Raw genomic sequence first — 18,470 nt, 5'->3', positions numbered from 1 at the left:
CTGCCAACACTGATAGGGTTTCATCCCTAAGATGGCCAACCTCTCCAGTGGGGGTTAAAGGGGAAGGTAATCCTCGATTTACAGCCACAATCGAGCCCACAATTATTGTCACTGAGTGAGTTTTGCCCAATCTTACAATCTTTCTTGCCATGGTTGTTAAGTGAATTGCTGCAGTTGTTAAGCTAGTAGCACGGGGTTAAGTAAATCTGGCTTCCCCATTGACTTTGCTTGTAAGAAGGTCACAAAAGGGGATCACATAACCCCGGGACACAGCGGTCATAAATACGAGTCAGTTGCCAAGCCTCCAAATTTTGATCATCTGACTATGGGGATGTCAAGGCTCCAACAAATCCACCCCCATTCAAATCATAACCTAGCCGCATCTTTCAGAGTAAAAAAAAAATTGATTTATTAGGAGTGACCATCTTGGCGTTACCTGGGTGCAGCTGACACTAAGATATATCATTCATTTCCCCCTTGACCCTGGTCCACCCCTGGATGTATATTCTCCAATGGGACACATCCATAGCCAAGAGTCATCAACAATGCTCTCCAGTAATAATCTTGTGCACCAACAGCTTTGGCTGCCTAGCAATTATCTGAAGCATTTAAGGAATGCACTACTTTCCCCACTCCCTTTCCGCTGGCAACTAAAAAAAGACCAAAGGAGTATTTTTTTAGTTGACGGGATGCTGCAACAGTCGGAAGTGTGAAAAATGATTATAAGTCACTTTTCTTCACCGCAGTTGTAACTTTGCATGGTCACTAAACAAATGGTTGTAAGTCAAGGATCTGTACAGGTAGTCCTTGACTTACGACCATAACTGAGCCCAAAATTTATGTTGCTGAGACAGTTTGTTAAGTTTTTTTCTCACTTTATGACCTTTCTTGCCACCGCTGTTGAATGAATCACTGCAGTTAAGTAACACGGTTGTTAACTGGCTTCCCCATTCACTGGGCTTGTCAGAAGGTCGCAAAAGGGGATTGTGTGACCTTGGGACACTTCAACCGTCGTAAAAACTATGAATCAATTGCCAAGCATCTGCGCCGGTCGTAAGTGTGAAAAGCAGTCATAAGATACCTTTTTGTCAGTGCTGTCGTATCTTCATGGTCACTAAACAAACGGTTTTAAGTCGAGAACTATCTGTATATGGAAATGTATCTGGATTAGAGGCAGAATTGAGAAGTGAGGAATTTTTGGCCTACTAATGAAATTAGCTGCTCCATGATGGCTTCTGTTCGCTCCTTCCGTAATCCTCACTTTTTAAGCTCTGTCTCCTGCTGTTTTAGGCTTTGCAATTTATCCTTGAATATAGTGGCTTTGCTCTGATAAGGTGTTAAGTATTGATTTATTTTGTTCTCAGTGTGAAATGATTAAGGATAATACTTGGGGAAGATACACAGAGAACTTGGCCAGAAAAACTTGGTGCAGACGGGGAAAATTTCTTGCTAGGAGAAAAGATTGATGTTCAATTGAATTCTTGAAGAGAAAATAAAAATTGAGATTCAGTTATGCAGATAAAGAATTCTAGATAAAGAATTCTAGATAAAGAATTCCTTCTCATCAAACCTCTGGAATTTAAAAGAAATGCATCAAAATGGCCTTTTTTTTGTCGGATTTAATGCCTGGATACCATATCATGCCTTGTAGTAATAGTTTAATTTTTGCCTTTTTCTGGAGTGGCTTTTTCCCCTCCTCCCCCCAGTTTTGCATTCTAGCCAAACATCCTGTATCATTGTCTTCGACCTATGACCACAATTGAGCCCAAAATTTCTATTGCTGAATGAAGTGGTTGTTAAGTGAGTTTTGCCCCCTTTTCTTTATTGCCACAGTCGTTCCAGTGAATCACTGCGGTTGGTAAGTTATTAAGTGAGCCTGGCTTCTCCATTGACTTTGCTTAACCCCAGAACATTGCAGCTATCCTAAATATGAGTCAGTTGCCAAAAGTGCCTGAATTTTGATCCATGTGTCCATGGAGAAGCTGCAACGGTTGTGAGAAAAACGGTCATAAGTTCCTTTTTGCAGTTGTAAGTTCCTTTTTGCTGTACTAACTTTGGACCTTGGTATTCATCATTAATTGGTTCTGGGAGGGGCAAGGAGTACCAATTCTCCCCCACAAGGAATAATGTAGTGAGCCAGAAGGCCATTGACAATGATAGATTCTTGCTTGTGTATCAAGTGCCAAACAAACGATGAGTAGTGGGACACAATTTTTGCATCAAAATGCGTTGATACCAAATTCGATGAGTTTCAAAGCAGTTGAGTACCAAGGTACTTATTCTCTAATTTGCAAAGAAATAAGGTTTTATTCCATTTCCTGGAGGTGATGGAAAATGTAGGCACTGAGAGAAGCATTCTGTGATGACTCGGGGCGCCATACAAAATAACAAAGTCACAAAAGTAGAATAAATTCCCTTTAATGCCTCCAACTTGGCCCCAAAGTCCAATTATCCTCGGCTGGTTATCAAACTCTTCCAAAAACAGTCTACGAAGGGCAGAAATGCAGTCCGACCCAAAGTAAAGATAATTAGAAATAAAAAAACCAACACAAACCACACTGAAGTAATTAACACGGCTTTCAAAGGATAATGCAGCACCCACAGTTGGGAGGACTCCAAAACCCTCAACAAAGATAGGAAGCAAAGGAGCCGTGTGCAAATGCCGCACTTATATCCTGTTTTCCCAGCTGCAACTAATGAAAGGGATCAGGGCCTTTTCGTCTCTCGTAAGCCACGTTGCTCCCTTCTTCGTTCCTCCCTGCGTGCCCTAGGATGAAGAGGGGGGTGGCCCTGGGTCTTCCTCTGAATGCCCAGCCAGACTGTGCCCCTCCCAGCCACTGGAACCACACTCCCACTCCCTGTCAGCTGCTAAATCTCCCCCTCAGAATCAGACTCCAACAAGGGCATGACACATTCTGGGAGAAAGATGGAAATATATAACTGTTCTAGGCAGAACAAGTTCTGAGTTTGAATCCTGATTTTTGGTAATATTGGGAACGCAAAAAAACAAGGGCTTGTTCCCTTCATTTTCATTCTAGCACAGTAAAAATAGAATAGTGGTGCATTCTGATCACTTACAGGTAGCCTTTGCCTTACAATCATTTGTTTAGCGACCTTTCAAAGCTACGATGGCGCTAAAAAGAGCCTTTCCACTGTTTTCACGCTTACAATCATTGCAGTGTCCCCATTGTCACGTGATCAAAATTTGGACCCTTGACAACTGGCATGTATTTATAACGGTTGCCGTGTCCCACGGTCACATGATTTTATGACCCTCTGTCAGGCAAAGTCAATGGGGGAGAAGCCCCTTAACCGTGTTGCTAACTTTTACAGCTGCAGCGATTCACTTAACAACAGTGGCAGGAAAGGTCGTAAAACGGGGCAAAGTTTGCCAAATAGCTATCTCACTTAGCAACAGGAATTTGGGGCTCCGTTGTGGTCGTAAGTCAAGAGCTACCTATAGGCAACCTCCAACAGAATTGATCAAGGGAATGAATTTTTTTTTGGTATAGCAAACAGTGGATGGATTCACTAAGCAGAAGGAAATATACCTTTTGCAATTCTGTCTTTGACTTTTTCTTTTAACCCACAAATAAGGAAGCTTCTATTCATCAGGGCACTAAGCAGGAAGGAAAGAGAGAGGTTAGGAGGGACGGGGAAAGTATTTGCAACTAGGGAACATAAAGGGAGAAGATTGTGTGTTTGCTGAGCTGGCAAATGGGTGAAACCTGTGCTTTATCTATCAAGCTGGAGGTGAGTCATTGGGCTGAATGCCCATCATGGAAATGTGGCCTGTCTGATTACCTGCATCATGGAAAATTGGCTTGCAACTTACTTAGCCTTGCTCCTGACACATAAGCACAGATAGCCCTTGACCACGGTTGAGCCCCAAATTTCTGTGGCTAAGTGAAATGTTGGTTCAGTGAATTTTGCACTGTTTTACAACCCAATTTTTGCTACAGTCGTTAAGTGAATCACTGCAAGTTATTGAGTTTGTAACGTGGTTGTTAAATGACTGGCATTTCCACGATGTAAAAAAAAAAAAAAAAGATGTTGAGACTCTAGAAAAGAGTGCAGAGAAGGGCACCGAAAATGATGAGGGGACCGGAGTCTTAAAACATAAGAACAATTGCAGAAAGTAGGTTTGTCTTGTCTAGATGTGGCCTGCAGGGCCACCCTGGGAATAGCGAAGGACTGGCCCATGGTGCCTCTGCCAACACGTGGCCCTTCCAAGCTTGGTTTTTGGCTGCGATAGCCTCTGCCAGCCCTCTGCCAGCGAAAACAGATGGACCCTCCTGGGCACTGTTTTCGGTTGCGACGTTCTCCAGCCCTCTGCCAGTTAAAACGAAGCCCGGGGGGACCATGTCAGCTCTGTTTTCGCTGGCAGAAGGACTGCAGGAGGCCATTGTTGCCGAAAACAGCGTGGGAGGGCTGCATGCAGCCTCCTGAGCTCTGTTTTCGCTGGCAGAAGGGCTGCAAGAGGCCATTGTTGCCGAAAAACGGAGCTCGGGAGGACCACGCCAGCTGCTTTCGCTGGCAGAAGGACTGCAGGAGGCCATTGTTGCCGAAAACAGCGTGGGAGGGCTGCATGCAGCCTCCTGAGCTCTGTTTTCGCTGGCAGAAGGGCTGCAAGAGGCCATTGTTGCCGAAAACGGAGCTCGGGAGGACCACGCCAGCTGCTTTCGCTGGCAGAAGGACTGCAGGAGGCCATTGTTGCCGAAAACAAAGCGTGGGAGGGCTGCATGCAGCCTCCTGAGCTCTGTTTTCACTGGCAGAAGGGCTGCAAAAGGCCATTGTCGCCAAAAATGGAGCTTGGGAGGACCACGCCAGCTGCTTTCGCTGGCAGAAGGACTGCAGGAGGCCATTGTTGCCGAAAACGGAGCGTGGGAGGGCTGCATGCAGCCTCCTGAGCTCTGTTTTCACTGGCAGAAGGGCTGCAAGAGGCTGTTGTCGCCAAAAATGGAGCTCGGGAGGACCACGCAGCTGTTTTCGCTGGCAGGACTGCAGGAGGCCATTGTTGCCGAAAACGGAGTGTGGGAGGGCTGCATGCAGCCTCCTGAGCTCTGTTTTCGCTGGCAGAAGAGCTGCAGGGGATTCCTTCCCAGCCGCAAGTGATGTCAAACTGGCCACGTCCGCCCACCCCTTGGTCATGCCATGACCCCCCCAGCCCCCCCGAAGTTAAGCACACCCCTGATGCAGCCCTCAATGAACACACCTGCTTTAACTGATCAGGCAACCTTCACACACACACACACACACACACACACACACACACACACACACACACACACAGCTTAACCTTTCCGCCCTCTTGTTGCTTGTTCCAGAGCCTTTCTGGACCCTGTAGGTTTTTTTTAGTGAGGGTCTCAAATATTGAAACCAGGAGATTTCTGGAAAGGTCCCAAGGCTTGGCAGCCTGTTTAAGATTCATTCCTTGGCACCTTTGAAGACTTGGGATCTTTTGAGGACATTTTTAAAGCCTGACATAACTTGGAATTATCGGTAGAATGGTTTGACTTGGTGGATCGGTTGCTGGGAGATTCTGCAAGAGATCCCAGGGAAGGGGAAGCCAATGCGAATTCCGCACTACTTCCTTCAACATACAAGGTAGCCTGCGATTTATAGCAGTTCATTTATTGACCATTCAAAGATGCAACAGCACGGAAAGAAGTGGCTTATGACCATTTTTCACAGTTGCGACCTTTTGTAGCCTTGCCATGATCAAAATCAGGATTCTTGGCAACCGGCTCGTATTTATGACTATTGCTGTGTGTTCTAAGGTCATGTGATTAGCCCTTGCGGCCTCACAAGCAAACTCAATGGAGAAGCCAGATTCACTTAACAACCGGCTTATTCAGTAACTTATCAACTGCAATGATTCATTTAACAACGGTGGCAAAAAAGGTTGTAAAATGGGTCAAAACTCACTTTTAACAAATGTCTCACTTAACAGTGGAAATTTTGGGGCTCAATTGTGGTCGTAAGTTGAGGACTAGCTGTACATTCTTTCTCAGCTCTTAGTTTGTATATTTCTGGCCCCTTTTCCAGTCTCCCTTCTCAAATGTGTTTGCAGGGAGAGCAATTTATTCAGAAAAGCTGGAAAACTCTTGTCAGCCTCTCTGAGGGCCTCCTCTTCCTTTCTTCCTTTCTTCCTTTCTTCCTTCCTTTCTTCCTTCCTTTCTTCCTTTCTTCCTTCCTTTCTTCCTTTCTTTCTTTTCTTTCTTTCTTTCTTTCTTTCTTCCTTCCTTCCTTCCTTCCTTCCTTCCTTCCTTCCTTCCTTCCTTCCTTCCTTCCTTCCTTCCTTCCTTCCTTCCTTCTTTCTTTCTTTCTTTCTTTCTTTTTCTTTCTTTCTTTCTTTCTTTCTTTCTTTCTTTCTTTCTTTCTTTCTTTCTTTCTTTCTTTCTTTCTTTCTTTCTTTCTTTCTTTCTTTCTTTCTTTCTTTCTTTCTTTCTTTCTTTCTTTCTTTCTTTCTTTCTTTCTTTCTTTCTTTCTTTCTTTCTTTCTTTCTTTCTTTTTCTTTCTTTCTTTCTTTCTTCTTGTGGGACTAGTTTAATGTTTAACCGACCGACCAGAAGCTGTGCAGACTTTAGCCTCGGACTTAACTTATCCAAGTTACGGTAGCCAAGAATCCAAAGGTGGGTTTATAGACAACTCCTGATCCAGTTACACCTTTAATTTCCTTTCAGGAGCTGTTTGAGGGCCAGTGAAACACACATGCACATTGAGAATGGTGGCACTTTGAATCCACACTGCTCCTCACCTGCCCCTGGACCCGATAATTTCTCCGACACTCTTTGGTTCCTGACCTGTTTGCTGTTTGGATTCTTCTCCCCACATGATGCTCACATGCTCCCTTGACAGCTTTTCCTATATTTAGCCTGGAGCTGGCCCAGCAGCTCTTGCAGGCTCAGAAATGTGAGCCGAGGAGGCCCCTGCCCCACCCACATTTCTGCAGGCCCCTGTTTATTTACTAATCCAAAGGGTTGGGGGTGGGAGAGGGAAGCGTCAGTTTGCACCCCTTACCGAAAGGTAGGTATGTTTGGCCCTTTGGTGGACGGCTGTGTTGCCAGCAAGAGGGGCCGTATTGCTTGACTTGGGCCTCTTGGGCTTAATATGGTGTGTCTTTTTTAGCCGTGGGGTCTTTCCTAACGAGAGCGGCAGGGTTTGTGTTTTTTTGGAATCCTGAGATCCAGATCTCTTTTTTTTTAAGATTGGCAGAGCCAAGACGGTTGGGATGGCAATCCCAATTAGGCAGGCGAAAAGGGAATTGGGTGGACTTTTCTCATCTCCCATCCAGCTCTTGAAAGCAGCGGTCGCCAATCTTTGCAGCTTGGCGGCCCGGCGCGGGAGTGGGCGGGGCTGTACGTCACGAGCGCACGCAGCTCCATTTGTGCGAGCGGGGGTGCGCGCGCGCCCTCCCTGTGCACGAACGGAGCTTCACGAGCGAGGGAAGGGTGCTGGCGTTCGTGCACGAAGCTCAACTCGCACGAGCGGGGAGGGGCTCTTGTGCTTGCGGGGAGAAAAGTGGCGCTTTTGCGTGAAGGGAGATTCCCGCGCGTGTGCAAGCGCCCTCCACTCACACGAACGGAGCTTCGTGCCTGCACTCCTTGCCCATCTCTTCTTCGAACAGGTCACGGCCCAGGAATGGCCGTTTGGGGACCCCTGCCTTAAAGGACAGGCATGGGTTGACAAAGCTCCTTCCCCACAATGGCAGCTGCGCTGGCCCCCAAGGGCTGGCTGAGCTGCTGCAGCATCAGAAATGGCTGTCATCGGTGTCTGCTACAGCAGTCCCTGCCCACCCATAAAGTTTATTAGGCCAGATGACTCAGCAGGGCCCGGGCTGCTGCCTCCATGTGCTCAAAACAGGCTCGACCAGTCAGTGCAGCAGCTTGGAGGAGTCTCCCCCCCCCCTCACTCTCCACACGTAGCCTCTCTTTTTCCAAGGACCGAGGAATTGGCAACAGCACTCAGAGCACCGGGTGGCTAATTTCTGAACAACAAGGGAGATGCCCAGAAAGCTTCTTATAGAGGGTTTTCATGGAGTGTGTCTTCTTCTTCTTTTAAACAACAACAACCTTCTAATATCTCTGCTTTCTAAGCTTGAAATCAAAGAGAGTGTGGCTTCATTTCAAATCCCAGCTATAAACCAGAGTTATAGATTGGCACGGGCACAAGGCAACATGACATGGATTCTCCCTCTCCTGCCATTGCTCTTGCCTTTCCCAGTTTTTATTTTTTGGAAAGGTGGGATAGTTCTGGGAACTTCAGCAGGCGTAAACCCCGGACTATAGAAAAATGCAGGGAAAGATGGCAGGTGGGAATAGGCAGCTTGCAGGTGCCTCTTAGGTGTTTTGGACTTCACCGGCTCTACTCTTGTGGGGCCAGTGACAAGGAATTGTGGGTGTATTGCAGGCCAAGCACTGGAAGTCTTACCATTGACAAAGGCAAATCTGATAAACGTGCTGCTGAGAATTTAGGTGCATTTTTTCCCCCCTGTATGATAGAGCCACAAGATTATCCGATGCCTCTGTTGAGAAGCCAGGTGTCCTTTCATCTTGCCTGCCTCATTTCATGGCCTTCTTGTGATCAAAGCATTATACAGTTTTGTGGTAGCCTTCATTCATTCATTCAAAGAGGAGGGGATGGTCAATCCGTTTCCCAAAGCACCTGAAGGCAGGACAAGAAGCAACAGATGGAAACTAATCAAGGAGAGAAGCAACCTAGAACTAAGGAGAAATTTGCTGATAGTTCGAACTATTCCTCAGTGGAACAGCTTGCCTCCAGAAGTTGTGGCTACTCCAACACTGGAGGCTTTTAAGAAGAGATGAGACAACCATTTGTCTGAAATATGGTATAGGGTCTCCTGCTTAAGCAGGGGGCTGGACTAGAAGACCTCCAAGGTCCCTTCCAAGTCTATTATTCTGTTATTCATTCCCTACAGGCTACTATATCTGAGCTTTCTCATTCAAGTTCTTTTTATACATCCTGTTCTGTTCACTCCCATCCTAGAAGCCAGTCAGAGTGAAACGTTAGCTTCCATTTTTATCTATTTATTTATTTATAAAATTGACTGGCTGCCCATCTTACTTCAGGGTATCTCTGGGCTTCCATTGTTTTCCTCATTTACAGCTGTGAAGATGTGATAGAACAGCTGTGGAAATACGTAATAGCTTTTCTTCTTGCCCAAAGCCTGATTTTCTTCAGATGTTTGAGTTATATCTCTCGCACCTGGAAGAAATTTGGCTGAAGTGGTGCTTTCATATTTAACTTCTCTTGATGCTTTTCAGGTTATGATAGGGCTGGATGGCCCAGTGTACTGGTAGTCTTTGACTTACGACCACAATTGAGCCCCATCTGTTGCTAAGTGAGATATTTGTTAAATGAGTTTTGGCCCATTCTACGGCCTTTCTTGCCACAGTTAGTAATCTGGTTGTTAAGTGAATCTGGCTGTCAGGGCTCTGGTAGTTACCCCCATTTAAATCATGAGTCTCTAGCCGGATTTTCAAACGTAAAGAAGATTTATTAGGAGTAAACATGTCCAGCACTGCCTGGGTATAGCCAACTTTGAGACACATCATTCATTGTCACCCTTGACCCTGGTGTTCCCCCACCCCCTGGGTGTATCGTAATTCATATTCTCCAATGGGACACATCCATAGCCCAGAGTCATCAATCATGCTCTCCTGATAGAATTTTGCACGACAGAAATCTCTTGTCACCTAGAAACTATCTTTGCAAACATTTATGGAATGCAAGCTGCCCACGGCTTTCCCCCTCTCTTTTGGTTGGCAACTCGAAAAGACCACAGAAATATTTTAGGAGTTGACACTGGCTTCCCCATTGACTTTGCTTGTTGGAAAGTGGCAAAACATGACTGACCCTAGGACACTGCAACGATCGTAACTATGAGTCAGTTGCCAAGCGTCTGAATTTTGATCCCATGCTCATGGGAATGCTGCAATGGTTGGCAGTATGAAAAAGGGTCATAAGTCACTTGTTTCAGTGCCATTGTAACTTCGAATGGTCATTAAATGAACGTTTGTAAGTTGAGGACTACCTGTATTTATTCTTTGCTATTGCCAAGTTGAGAGCAGAGGAAGAAATTATATATTTTTAAATGTGTGTGTGTGTGTGTGTGTGTGTGTGTGTGTGTATGTATATATACTGTATATGTATGTGTATGTATATGTGTGTGTGTGTATATATATACATATATATGTTAAGTTTTCGCGGGTACTTACATGTATGGCCTTCAGCTTTGTTCGGGTATTTTCCCACGTCATAGTAGTGGTGCTTTTAAAGTTGTAGCAACGTTTCAGCAGAATCTCATCTGCCATCATCAGGCTTCTGTGTATGTGTGCGTGTGTGTGCGTGCGTGTGTGTGTGTGTGTGTATATCTATATCTATCTATCTATCTATCTATCTATCTATCTATCTATCTATCTATCTATCTATACACACACACACACACACACACACACACACACACACACACACACAAAATAAGCCCATTTGGAGAAAATTTTATCCAGGGAATTAAAAGGAATCTACACGTCACAGAAAGCAAAAATTGTCATAACCAATTCATGTGAAATTCAAAAGGGTACAAGAGAATGCCCCTTGTCCCTTCTGTTATTTATTTTGGTATTGGAAGTTCTGCATACAGGTATCAGACAAGACGATAAAATAAGGGGTATAACAATGTGTGATGAACGAGTTGGAAGGTTCAGCTGCAGCATAAGGATCCGTGGCTTGAACGGAGTCGAGCTGCAATCGAGGTGCAAGACTGTTTTTTTTTTATCCGTTTCGTCACACGATTTCTCAGATTAAAAATCAGGATGCCACCAGATGCCAGCCAGTGGGGAACAAGCTCAGTGGAGAGCTGTGTGCGTGATCGTCCCTACAAGTTTTAAGTGCTTTCCACCAATCTGAAAAGCAGAACTTTACTTGTATTATTATAGAGAGAGGCTTGTGTAACTCATAATGAGCTAACGAAGGGGGGAAGACTGGTTGATTTCAAAGACCTGTCCTTCCAGATCTAAAGTCTTCCAAGAGATCATCGTGTTGCTCTTGAGGTGACAAGCAGTGGCAAGATTTAGGTCGGTGGCTCGATCACAATGCCCACCATCCCCAGCCAACGTGTCCCATGGGTGAGAATGTGAGAGTTGCAGCCCAACATTTCTAAAAGCCCTGAGGTTTCTGAACAGGTTACGGGTTCTTGCATGCAGTTTGGTCTAATGGTTTTAAGGCACCAGGCTAGAAGGCAGGAGGCTGTGAATTCTAGTCCTCAGGTATGAAAGCCAACTGGCGACTTTGGGCCAGCCATTCTCCCTCTCTCAGCCCAATTCACCACTCAAGAGTTGTCGTTGTGGGGGAAAATAGCAGGAGGTTTTTGGATATGTTCATGGCCGTGAGTTATTAGGGTTAGGGACTTCTGTCCTCACTATGAGTTGTGTTGGGGGTGTGTGCAACGAAGGGAGGTCTCAGCCAATCTCATTGTACACAAGTTGTACTCTGACGGTAAAGGTAATAATAATAATTTGTAAAAATAATTAAAGCCGGGATGCAAATAAATGCATCCATTCCCACAGCTGCTTCCTGTTCAAGTTCTGTCATTTTTCTCTTGATGGTGTGGATGTGTAATCCATTCAGTTGTGTCTGATTTGGTGATTCTAAGGCCAGGTCTCTCCACATCTTCCTACCTTGCACTGCTGCTTTGAGTTGCTCTATGTTCCACCATGGTCTTCGATGGCCTGGGCTTCCTTTTAACGCTAACTCTTCCAACCTAATTGCTTTCTCCAGCGAGTTTTTCTCTTGTAGGTCTTCAAATGTGAAACTTAACCTGCCTAAAATGTTCTGAATCAAACTCCCTTCTTTTCTCCTCTCTTCCTTGATGTCTGGGTGGAAGCCGCCGGCTAGAGCCAACTGCATTGGTTGGGTGCAAACATCTGCAAGGGAGAGTTTCAGTTGCCCGAGAAAAGTACATGTAGGCCTTGACTTACAACCACAATTGAGCCCAAAATTTCCCTAATGAACTGTTGTAAGCCGAGGACTACCTGTAGTGGGATGAATGCGATAGGCCTGGAAAGGGAAATGACCACGGCACTTGGGAAAATGGCTAATAGTGAGTACAATTAACCAGTGGAACAACTGTCTCCCCTTCCAGATGTTGTGGGTGCTTTATCACTGGAGGTTTTTAAGAAGAGACCGGACAGCCATTTGTCTGGAATGGTATCGGGTCTCCTGCCTGAGCAGGGGGGTTGGACTAGAAGACCTCCAAGGCCCCTTCTAACTCGATTCTGATTCTGAACTAATGCTGGCTTCATTTTGGAAAAGCAATTGGGTCTACTCTGATTATTTGGGTGGATGCCGAGCTGAGCAGGTGACCTAGGGTTTCCTCTAAAACACCCTTCCAGATGATAGCCATTGTATACAGGCAGTCCTCGTCTTACAAAAGTTCATTTAGTGACCCTTCAAAGTTACAACAACACTACTAAAATGGCCATTTTTCACACTTAACAACCATTGCAGCGTCCCCATGGCCAGGTGATCAAAATTCAGATGTTTGGCAACCATCTTGTATTTATGACTCTTGCAGCATCCTGGGGTCACGTGATCCTCTTTTTCTGACCTGGCAAGCAAAAGTCAATGGCAAAGCCTACCTCACTTAACAACCGTGTTACTAACTTGACAACTGTGGTGATTCACTTAACAATGGTGGCAAAAAAAGGGGGGCAGAATTTACTCCAAAAGTGTCTGGTTTAGCAACAGAAATGTTGGGCTCAGTTGTGTCCATAGGTTCGAGGACTACCTGCTTTTTATTCTTCCTCCTTGTCTCCAAATACGTTTGCGAATTTAAACATCATCCCACTTTTCTGTGAAGAATATCTTGATCTGAGTTGGGGCAGGGTGTGGCAGCTTCAAATTAGGGGTTCCCCATTTGGCGAAGTGGGGTGGCTTCGGGATGCTCAACACCAGGCAGGAAGAACGCCGAGACATTCTTTGTTTGGGCTAGTTGGGTCAGGTTTTTGACATTCCTAACCGATGCCAAAACCTCTTCTCTGCAAGGAACCTCCATAATTTATAAGCCAGGATTGCTTGAGGAAGGGGTATCTGGTGTGTATGTGTATAGGGCAAGAGTTGCCAACTTATCCAGGGATAATTGCGCAATTTTGCATCACGCTATAGGTGTGTTTGTTTGTTTCTCTTCACATTTGTTTCAAAATAGCTGAAAGAGGTAGCCTTTTTGTCTTAGCCTCAAAGTCATGTATGATTTGGGCATGCTTGCCTAAGATCATGTGAAATTTGGCAACATGGAGAGACTTTAGCCACCAAAAGAAAAGACATTTTTGAGAGAATTGCTTTCTCTTGTATGGGAGGCCGAACAAACAGTGGTTTGCCTTATAGGTTACAAAATTGGTTTTAATGACCATTACAACAGGACTGAAAAAAAGTGACGTGATCAGACTTCCCACTTAATGACCATTGCAGCCTCCCAACGATCCCCTGATCAAAATCCAGGTGCTGGCAACTGCCCTGTACCCTGTTTCCCCGAAAATAAGACCCAACCAGAAAATAAGCCCTAGCGTGATTTTTCTGGATGCTTGTAATTTAAGCCCCAGTTAAAGTCGTCAACCAGATGGATGCATTTAGTACTGTATCTTCCCCAAAGTAAGGCCTAACAGGAAAATAAGCACTAATGCGTCTTTTGGAGCAAAATTTAATATAAGACCCGTTCTTATTTTTGGGGAAATGCGGTATTTCAACATTTGCAGCATCCTGGGGTCATGTGATATCCATGGGCAACCTTCCCAGTCAACTTCCAACAAACTGCACAATTCACTTAGCAACTACAGTAATTCGCTTAACAAGCATCGTGAAAAGTTGTGAAATCTGGTGTGACTCAAAGCTTGCTTTAGCAATGGAAATTCTGGCCCCGATTGAACTCATAAGTCAAGGATTACCTGTAGATTACGTGACAGGTAACTTTGCATGTTTGTACAGATAGTCCTTGACACAACCGTTCATATAGCGACTGTTCAAAGTTACAACGGCACTAAAAAAAAGTGACGTGACCATTTTTCACACTTATGACCATTGCAGCATCCCTGGCGTCACATCCATCAAAATTTGGACGTTTTGAAACTGATTCATATTTATGACAGTTGCAGTATCCCGGGGTCACGTGATCGCCTTTTGCAACCTTCTGACAAGCAAAGTCCACGAAGAATCCAGATTTCACATAACAACCATGTTAGCAACTTAACAAAGGCAACAATTCACTTAGCAACTGTGCCAAGAAAAGCCGCAAATGGGGCAAAACTCACTTAACAAAAGTTTATGTGGTCATAACTCGAGGACTACCTGTACCTGGATAAAGTTTGATGCTAGAGTACAAAGATGCTAGAGACTCCAGCCTACCTTTGGTTGCTTGGCCACTGACTCATATTTATGACTGGTGTAATGTCCCTTGGTCATGTGATCCCCTGTCAAGCCAAGATAATGGGGAAACCAGATTCACTGAACAACCAGGTTACTAATTTATCAACTGCAGTGATTTACTTAGCAAACGTTACAAGAAAAGTCGTCAAATGGGGCCAAAACTCACCTAACAAATTTCCCACTTAGCAACCTTGATTTGGGGCTCAATTATGGTGGTAAGTTGAGGAACTACCTGTATGATATGACTGCAATAACTCAAATTTCTCCTTTTCTCCTTCAGCTGGTGCATATTATCCTGCGCAGAACGTGCAACAATTCCCAACTTCCCAAGTCATGATGAATCCTCAGCCACCGGTCCCGCCAAAGCGAGAGCGCAAGACAGTAAGAAAGGGTGGGAGGCAGCTGGGTGGGACAATAAAAGATCCATTAATGTGTTCCTCCCCGAAAATAAGACCTATCCTGAAAATAAGCCCTGCTGTGGTTTTTTTTTTTTTGCATGTGTGCCTAATATAAGCCCTACTCTCCAAATAAGCCCTACTTAAGTCTGGTTGTTCGTGTTGTCGCGAGGCAAGGCAGGGGATAGAGCTGCCCCACACACCCCACACTGGCTTAGGGAAGCGAGGCAAGGCAGGTGTTGGGGCATAGGTGGCCTTGAGGTAAGCCATTGCGGGGCAGCAGAAGTGGGCCTCCCATGTACTCTTAAAAAGTACATGGAGGAAAAAAATAAGACAACCTCCCAAAATAAGCCCCAGTGCTTATTTTGGAGCCCAAAAGAAAATAAGACCAGACCTTATTTTCGGGGAAACACGGTATTGTTTACTTAGTCCACCTGTCTCGTGTTCCCAACCTTTACCTTTACCTTACATCATCACTTCCTGTTGTTTTATTGTTTTATTTATATGATTTGGACCCGGCTTTGGAAACAAATACTGTCTCGAAAGTTTAAAATAGGGGTTCAATTTGACAATAGCATCAATACTAAGAGATTAGATGAACTAGGAAGGTCTCAGGACTTCTGGTTGCCAACACCCTAGAAATGTCAGATTATCATTTAAAATACAGTTGTACCAATAAAGGAGAATATTTGTAGCTCAGGGTTGAAATGTGGGGTCCTTGGTGCTCTCTGAGCTTGATTGTTTACTTGCAAAATTCAGTTGTTTTGATATTTGTATCAGATGATAGATAGATAGATAGATAGATAGATAGATAGATAGATAGATGATAGATAGAGAGATAGATAGAGAGATAGATATAGAGAGATATAGAGATAGATAGAGATAGATAGATAGATAGAGATAGATGATAGATGATAGATAGATAGATAGATAGATAGATAGATAGATAGATAGATGATAGATAGATAGATATAGAGATAGATATATAGATAGATAGAGAGATAGATAGATAGATAGATAGATAGATAGATAGATAGATAGATAGATAGAGATAGATATAGAGATATATGTTCATTCTAGTGGTTGTGATTCAGAGCTTTAAAACAAGACTATTAATACCGATATTCTTGACTTAAAACTGTTCATTTAGTGACTGTTCAAAATTACAGCGGCACTGAAAAAAGTGACTTATGACACTTTTTCATACTTATGACCGTTGCACCTTCCCCATGGCCGCGTGATCCAAATTCAGATTCTTGGCAATTGACTCATATTTATAACGCTTACAGAGTCCTGGGGTCACTTTTGCGACGTTCTGACAAGCAAACTCTGTGGGGAAGCCAGATTCCCTTAACAAGTGTGTGACTAACTTAACCACTGCAGTGATTCCCTGAACGCTTGTGGCAAAACGGGGCAAAAAAATCAAGGTTTCGTTCAGCAACAGAAATGTGGGGTTCAGTTGTGGTCGTAAGTCTAAAGTACCTGTACTAAGGTTTATATTTAACGTTCTGAGCTCAATATAAGTTTCATGGAGATTCTGCCTTAATTTTCACAAGGCTATCCAGTGAAGGTAGGTTGGGGTGGGAGAAACTGTTCAGGGGTACCTAAACAGGTGGACATAGTATGAAGTTGGGTACTCCACAGCATTGCCTAGCAATACGTTTATTGTAGTTGTCCCAAAGGTGCTTTTTCAGGAGGCAACTGGACTTTTCTTGTTTTTTTCTTCTGAAGACATTTCGCTTCCCATCTAAGAAGCTTCTTCAGCTCTGACTGGATGGTGGGGAATGGAAGGGTTTATATTCCTTGCAGACTGTGCGCTTTGGGATAAACACCCTTTGAACAATGTTGGGAGTATGAACGGATTTCCAGGGGGGAAAAAATTGTAGACTACAGGAACCATTTGCACTTCACTTTGAGATGCAGACAATGTGGACTCATCCCCAACAGCCTGTGTTCAACAGGGAAGGGATACAGGGCAGAAAAACATCCTGCAGCCCAGAAGGCTCCACACCCATTTGCACCACTCAGGTGACCTTGATGACACATAGATAAAACCTCCAAGTGTCCTCAATGACTCTCTAAAAAGGATGCAAATGACCAGCTGTCTGCAAGGGAGTATAAATCCTTACATTCCCCACCATCTAGTCGGAGCTGAAGAAACTTCTTGGATGAGAAGCCAAACGTCTTCAAAAGAAAAAAAACAAAGTCGAGTTGCCTCTTGAAAAACTACTTTTGGGACAACCGTGACCTGGATGGCTGAGAAATCTCCAGCGACATTTATTGTAGTCCATGATTCCTGTTGTTAAAAGTGCAAAACCTTCATTTTCAAGCGAGCCGTAGCCTAGATTTCTCAACAGCTTTTGTAAAAAATATTGATCCTGGGGCCAATAATCATGCAGTGGTTTCTATTGGAGTTGACAAATTGGATTCCCTGAAAACAACATTCTGAAAAAAAATCGGGCCTCACTGGCAAAAACCTATTTTGCCTGCGAGAAGATCCAATTCAAAATATTTCAGCTCAACAAAACTTCAGCTGGCCTCTTACAGGGGTATCCTTCAATCTCATCAGTTTTAAGATCTGTGGACTTTCAACTCCCAGAATTCCTTAGCAAGAGTTTTGGGAGCCTTAAGCCCAGGCGTCGTAAAGTTGCTGAAGTTGAGAAACGGTGTCTTTATAGCAGGGGTCTTCCAACTTGACAGCTTGAAGACTTGTGGACTTCAACTCCCAGAATTCCTCCTCCGTCATGTTAGCTCAGGAACTCTGGGAGTTGAAGTCCACAAGTCTTGAGGCTGTCAAGTTGGAAGACCCTTGCCTTATAGCTTTGTTGTGGGATAGAGAGTTATACCAAACGAGAGAGAATGTACTGAAAGAAAGTCAGAATAGAGCTGGAAGAGACCTTGGAGGTCTTCTAGTCCAACCCCTGCTCAAGCAGGGGACCCTATACTATTTCAGACAAGTGGCTGTCCTTTCTTTTCTTAAAAACTATCACCTTCAATTTTTGAAAGCAAGATGTTCCGCTGGTTAATTGTTCTCGCTATTAGGAAGTTTCTCCTGAACTGAAGTTTAGCCCAGAGCAGAAGGAGGTTGTGCTACAGCAGGGGTCTCCAACCGTGGCAACTTTAAGCCTGGAGGACTTCAACTCCCAGAATTCCCTAACCAGCTTTGCTTTGCTGGCTGAGGAATTCTGGGAGTTGAAGTCCGCCAGGCTTAAAGTTGCCACGGTTGGAGACCCCTGCTATCCACAAGTCACTTGTTTAGCGATAGAAATTCTGTTCTCCGCTGTGGTCGTAAGTTGAGGACTACCTGTAACCTGCTCCCTCGTTCCTGAGTAATTGTAGTAAACAAAAGTTTCAGTAGGAAATTTATTTCAGTGAAACCGCACCTTACCTGGCTTCAGTATAAGACGCTTTGAGTACCACGTACCGAATTTGGGCAAGCAATTTTATGCCCTTCGCATAAAGGCGTCATGACATGAATCGGATCGTTTGCGTGATGCCGTACACACGATCTCCGTTGACAAAAATGATGCCACTGCTGCAGGATTGTCATTCTGATTTTAATGGATAGTTGGAAATAATGGTCACCTTTTTGCCTGGCCTGGTGCCCTTCAATTAAACTTTTCATTTATAGTT

General features: G+C 44.4%; 1 protein-coding gene across 46 annotated transcripts in view; it reads left to right on the top strand.

The window, feature by feature from the left end:
- Nucleotides 1-18,470, top strand: part of EIF4G1 (eukaryotic translation initiation factor 4 gamma 1) — a 135,447-nt gene that overhangs the window by 43,351 nt on the left and 73,626 nt on the right. For all 46 annotated transcript variants that reach the window (XM_087965489.1, XM_087965483.1, XM_087965475.1 and 43 more), the window contains one exon: nucleotides 14,723-14,823. In XM_087965489.1, the coding sequence (XP_087821615.1) occupies nucleotides 14,723-14,823 (101 nt within the window). The remainder of the gene's footprint in view (nucleotides 1-14,722; nucleotides 14,824-18,470) is intronic.

The sequence above is a fragment of the Notechis scutatus genome, chromosome 4 (assembly GCF_049901735.1).
Source record: "Notechis scutatus isolate UNSWTSFEM ecotype Mainland chromosome 4, rNotScu1.2, whole genome shotgun sequence".
NCBI classification, from domain to species: Eukaryota; Metazoa; Chordata; class Lepidosauria; order Squamata; family Elapidae; genus Notechis; species Notechis scutatus.
Note: the sequence above shows the minus strand (reverse complement) of the source record. Positions and strands in the feature narration are given on the sequence as shown.